Source organism: Lipotes vexillifer, unplaced genomic scaffold (assembly GCF_000442215.2).
Source record: "Lipotes vexillifer unplaced genomic scaffold, Lipotes_vexillifer_v1.1 scaffold528, whole genome shotgun sequence".
In the NCBI taxonomy this organism is placed as follows: domain Eukaryota; kingdom Metazoa; phylum Chordata; class Mammalia; order Artiodactyla; family Lipotidae; genus Lipotes; species Lipotes vexillifer.
Window position 1 is genome coordinate 1,182,525 of NW_006794582.1, and position 5,930 is coordinate 1,188,454.

The 5,930-nt window shown below is 36.9% G+C and overlaps 1 protein-coding gene across 1 annotated transcript in view; it reads right to left on the reverse strand.

Annotated features, from left to right (window-relative positions):
• SLC26A8 (solute carrier family 26 member 8) overlaps nucleotides 1-3,442 on the reverse strand; it is a 66,370-nt gene extending 62,928 nt beyond the window's left edge. Inside the window, 1 exon segment of the mRNA XM_007467293.1 lies at nucleotides 3,261-3,442. Coding sequence (XP_007467355.1) covers nucleotides 3,261-3,442 — 182 coding nt within the window.
• Between the last annotated feature and the right edge of the window lie 2,488 nt (nucleotides 3,443-5,930).

Sequence of the window (5,930 nt, forward strand, 5' to 3'; positions counted from 1 at the left end):
TTTTTTTTTTTTTTTTTTTTTTTTTTGCGGTACGCGGGTCTCTCACTGTTTTTCCACTCCCTTTGCAGGGCACAGGCTCCAGACAGTGCAGGCTCAGTGGCCATGGCTCACAGGCCCAGCCGCTCTGCGGCATGTGGGATCTTCCCAGACCGGGGCACGAACCCACGTTCCCTGCATCGGCAGGCGGACTCTCAAGCACTGCGCCACCAGGGAAGCCCCAGGGGAGATTTTTTTAAAGAGAGGGAGTATTGCAGTTGGGTAACTAAAAGGGAGAAAATGAAGGAAGATATGAGGTTTTCTGCAGAAAGGAAGAGATGAAATTAAAAGATTATTATTATTATTTTACTATTTGCTAGGTGCTTTACAAATATTCTTTAAATCCTCACAATTGCCTTATAAGGTAGGTGCTTTTATCATCCCTATTTTATAGATGAGGATACTGAAGCACAGTAGGCATGGATAGCTTACCTAAGGTCACACAGTTGGAAAGCAGCAGAACTGGGATTCAGAACCAGGCAATCTGGCTTCTGAGTCTTGCTCTTAACCACAGTGCTGTGCTACCTTTCAGGTTAAAATTCAGAAGTGGATATAACTGTTTGTTTTAGAAGTAGGGAATAAGCACTGCTATAAAAACCCATGGGAGGCAGTGTGGGTCAGATTTAAGGGTCTAAGGATAGGGCAGCTGGAGGGGAATAAGGCTGAAATTTCTTTGGTAGTACCTGTTGATGATGAGGTATAAGTCAGGAAAAGATTATCCTTTTGTAGAGACAAAACCAATGTGGCCCCCAAATGCTCTCTTTGATATATGAACTCTGACCCATCCTGGAGCAGAAAAAATGAGAGTTGTGATATAGGACAGGGGAGTGACATCCAAAACCACAACTTGCAAAACGCAGGATATGGGCAAAGGAGAAGGCTCAGAGGGAGGGAGGTCTGCAATAGGGCTGCGTGGAGGCCTTCCTCACTTGTCACCTAACTCATGCCAATTATGAGTGATAAATCAAGGGACAAGAGGGACTAATAAATCTGGAGTGTGAGTGAGGACAGGTTGAGTAGTTAGGGTTAAAATCATGATGTAGGTCACAAAGGGTTTTTAACCTGAGGTCCATGGATGACCAAGGTGTCTCTAGATAGAATTCATGGTGGTATGTGACTTCAGGAAAAATTATATCTTTATTTTCACTAACCTCCTAACTGAAATGTAGCATTTCCTTCAGTTATGAACATTGACAACAAACCACAGTAGTATCAGCAGAGCTTGACTTCTTCACCAATAGAATCACAAATATCTTCATATTACATTAAAATTGCCACAGATATCTTAAAATAGCATTTATATTCATCATTACTTAGAAAGTATGGTAGTTATTAGACCCACAATCATTAAATGTAATTTTTGGATATTTTCATATTTTGATAACTATATTTCAATATAACTGGTTTCCTTTATAATACTATGTATTTTATGCATTTAAAAATATTCTGGCCAAGACCACTCAATGGAGAAAGAATAGACTCCTCAACATATAGTGCTGGGAAAATGGGATAACTACATGGAAAAAAATGAAGTCAGACTCTTACACTATACCGTATACAAAATTAACTCAGAATGGATCAAGGATCTAAATTTAAGAGTTAAAACTATAAAACTCTTAGAAGAAAACGGGAAAATCTTCATTACCTTGGATTTCACAATAGTTTCTTAAATATGACACAAAAATCACAAGCAACAAAAGAAAAAAATAGATAAATAGCATTTCATTAAAATGAAAACTGTGTATACAGAACACCATCAACAGACAACCTACAGAATGGGAGAAAATATTTGCAAATCATATATCTGATAAGGGTTTAATATCCAGAATATATAAAGAACTCCTATAATTCAACAACAAAAAGATAAACAACCTAATTTTTAAAAGGGCAAAGGAAGTAAATAGACATTTCTTCAAAAAAGATACACAAGTGACCAATAAGCACATGAAAAGATGCTCATCATATTTAGTTATTAGGGAAGTGCAAAAAAAATAAAAAGCAACACACAATGTGATACCATTTTACACCTACTAGTATGGCTATAATTTAAAAAAATGGAAAATAACAAATGTTGGAGAGGATATGGAGAAATTGGAACACTTGCTGATGTGAATGCACAATGCTGCAGCTGCTGTGAAAAAAAAATTCCCACATGCCGTGGGGAGGCTGGGCCCGTGAGCCACGGCCGCTGAGCCAGCACGTCTGGAGCATGTGCTCCGCAATGGGAGAGGCCACAACAGGGACAGGACCGCGTACCGCAAAAAAAAAAAAAAAAAAAAAAAAAATAAAAAAAAACCCCAAAAAAAAAAAAAAAAAAAAAAAAAGTTAAACATATGATCCAACAAGTCCACTCTTAGGTGTATACCTAAAAGAATTGTAAGCAGGGACTTGAACAGATACTCCTATGCCAATATTCATGGTAGCATTATTCATGATAGACAAAAATTGGAAACAACCTAAGTGTCCATTAACAGATGAATGGATAAACAAAATGTGGTACATACATACAATGGAGTATCATCAGCCATAAAATGAAATAAAGCACTTATCCACGCTACACTAAGTGAAATAAACCAGATATGAAAGACAGATAAGTGCTAAGTGAAATAAACCAGACATGAAAAACAGATATTGTGCTAAGTGAAATAAACCAGACATGAAAGACAGATATTGTCTGATTCCATTTAAATGAAATATTTAGAATACACAATCCATAGAGACAGAAAGTAGAAGAGAGGTTACCAGGGGCTGGAGGAGGGGGAAATGGGGAGTTATTGCCTAATGGGTACAGAGTTTCTGTTTGGGGTGATGAAAAAGTTTTGGAAATAGATAGTGGTGATGGTTGCACAACAACGTGAATGTCATTAATGCTGCTAATTTGTACACTTTAAAATGGTTAAAACAACAAATTTTATATTATATATATTTTGCCACAATTTAAAAAAGCAAAAAAAAAAATTATTCTGAAAGGATGTTCATTAGCTCTGATAGACACAGAGGCCACCACAGTGAGAGGCCCGCGTACCACAAAAAAAAAAAAAAAAAAAAAAAGAAGAAGGTGCTACAAGACAAACCACAAAAAAAACTGTAGAGGAATTATGCAATAAGCTAAGGGTTCTGTTGACAGGAATTCAGAGGAGGAAAACAGAAGTAGGCACCAAAGGCATCAAGTAGAGTTTTAGGGCTACCAGCTTGGTGGCAGCTGAATGATCGCACACACGCACCGGCACTGGACATGGTGACTGACAGTGCTGATGTCGATATCCAAGTTCCCAGAGAAAGTGGTCTTCCTTCTGTGTTCCTGTTGAAAGGTCTCCTCATTGTACACATCTCGCTTCACATCATACATGAAAGAGTTTTGCCTGTATCTAGAGCCCAAACTCTGGAAGTTCCTCTCTGGTTGCATCATTCCTGGATAAGTGGAAAGAAGTTAAACAAAAGACAGTTTTTTAAAAATCTAGATCCTTCGCACATTTTTATGGAAATAAAAATTCCATTTATTGTATAATTTTATACTTAGAACAACCCTATAAAGAAAGCAAGGTATATATTATTTTCATTTTCAAAATGGAGAAACCAAAGCCCAGAAGTTTAAACAACCTTGGTTTTTGAATAATTAGAGTCAGGACTAGAACCCAGGTGTCCAGCTAGAAAGCCTAGTTTTCTTTATATTCAATTATGTTGCTATGTTGCAGGGGAAAAGATTAAGAGGTAAAAGTATAATCACCAATTTTCACTGAAAATGCTAAGGGTTAAGGGGTCAACATAGTGTCTTTTGACTCCTTTTCTCTCTAAAATAGCATCCATCATTATCCCTTTACCCTTTTCGTTTCTTCATAGAACTAACCAGTACCTGATTCAATATTTGTCTATTTGTTCATTGTCTGTTTCCCACACTAAAATGTAAATCCAAGAGGCAGGACTTTGTTCATGGCTGTATCCCCAGAGCCCAGGATAATGCCTGACGCTTAGCAGGCCCTCAACAAATATTTCTTGAATTATGGTCAAGTATCCAGTTAGTGGGATCATGATGTAGCAGAAAAAGCACTGCATAGGATATCAGGATTCTGGAGTTCTAGCCGTGGCTGTTTTTCTAACTAGCTGTGTGACAGGGGGCAAGTTTCTTAGAAAGTGAATTTCAGTTTCCTTGTCCATAAAATGACATGGTTTGACAATATGATCTCTAAGGGTCACTTTAAGCTTTAAAAATCTGTAGTATCATCCTGCTATTTTAAAGAGAATGAGAAGAAAGAGTTAATGAGGATGGATATAGATCCATCTCTGGGAGAAGGTATAACTGTTCTTGATCATCTGTGTTTTTGAATAATAAAAAAAGCATGAACTCTAATATTCTTCCACACAAATGTGTAAAAAAGTATACATATTTTGCATAGTTATAAAATATATAGGTAAATATTCAAATTATGCAGATTACACAAGTAGTTCTTTTATAGGTGAGGCTGCAAACAAGTTTAATGTATCAGCAACATTTGTTTTCCATCAGAATTATCCTGTATCTTCAGCAGCAGCAACATTATCATCACCAACATTTGTAGAGCACTTATTATATACCAAGCATTGCACTAGATTTTTTTCATGAGTTATTTCTTTTAATTCCAACAACAATCCTAGTACTACTATTATCCTCATTTTATAGGTGATAAAACTGAGGTTTTGGAAAAGTTAGGTAACTTGACCATAGTTATATAATGTATGTTTATTCTCAAAGCATTGGGTAGCAGGGGTGAGCTGTATAACACTTATGAATTAATGATCACAAATTCAATAAAGTGAGAGTATGGTTGGGGAATACAGAAGAGGATGGAAGAGGTATTTTACAATGTATTAAGAGAATCAGTACTTCGTGTCTTACAGAAAAAAAAGCAGAACTGTACACTAAAACATAAGTAATATTTTTCCCTTTCTTTCCTCCACCCATAGGAATATTGATCCAGTCTTCCTTACTTTTCCTATGTAATCTTACAATAAACTTCCATGACTAGAATATATCTGTTCCTGGCAACTAAAAAGAGCCTAATTAACTTGCTTATTATATTGAGATTATAAAAATTGCCATCCTGGGTTAGATGCAGTGTCTAGAATCCAGCATTTTGTTTCTGAAAGTAGCACGAAGCAGGCATGAAGCAGGCATGAAGCAGGCAACATATGAACATCCAGCATAGTGGAAACAGTGGGCCTAGGAAAGGAGGCTGCAGCTACTCAACTGCAGCAATTGTTGCCATGGGTCATGTGGGGTCCAGCATGGCCAGATCTGATCTTTTCCCAGAGAAGTCATAATTCCAGATTTTTATGTAAAATTTTCTGACTTTTAAATGTTGTTGATTACCTTACATATTTTTAAAAACACAGTACACATCTAACAAAACATCTCTGCAGGCTAGATTCAGTCTGTGAACCACCAGTGTGTGACCTCTGTCCCCAGAGCCTTGTTGTTAAAGACAAAATATCCTTATCTCCTCCCATCACAAATTATAGTTTATACCCCAAGAATTTCTCTCTCTTTCAAAGCTAAAGCATTTATGTTTTCTGTTGTCGCACCCTTAGGAAGTATTATATCTCATCAGTTCACTTATGGAAAGAAGGATTTCATTTTATTGTCTTCAGTCTATATCATTTATATTTCAGGAGGTGGCCACCATCTACTAGACCAGGATTTGGTGAGGTTGTCTGCTTTTATTTTCACAATCTTATGAATTTCTACCATATGCATTCTTGGCCTTCATTTATTTCTGACTGACGAATGCTATTTCACCTGTGGTAGATTAATTCAGTGTTCCACAAACATTTGCTGAATGCTAGGTGCTCTGAGGATACAAAAGGACAAAGACTTGGGACTTCCCTGGCAGTCCTGTGGTTAAGATTCTGTGCTTTCA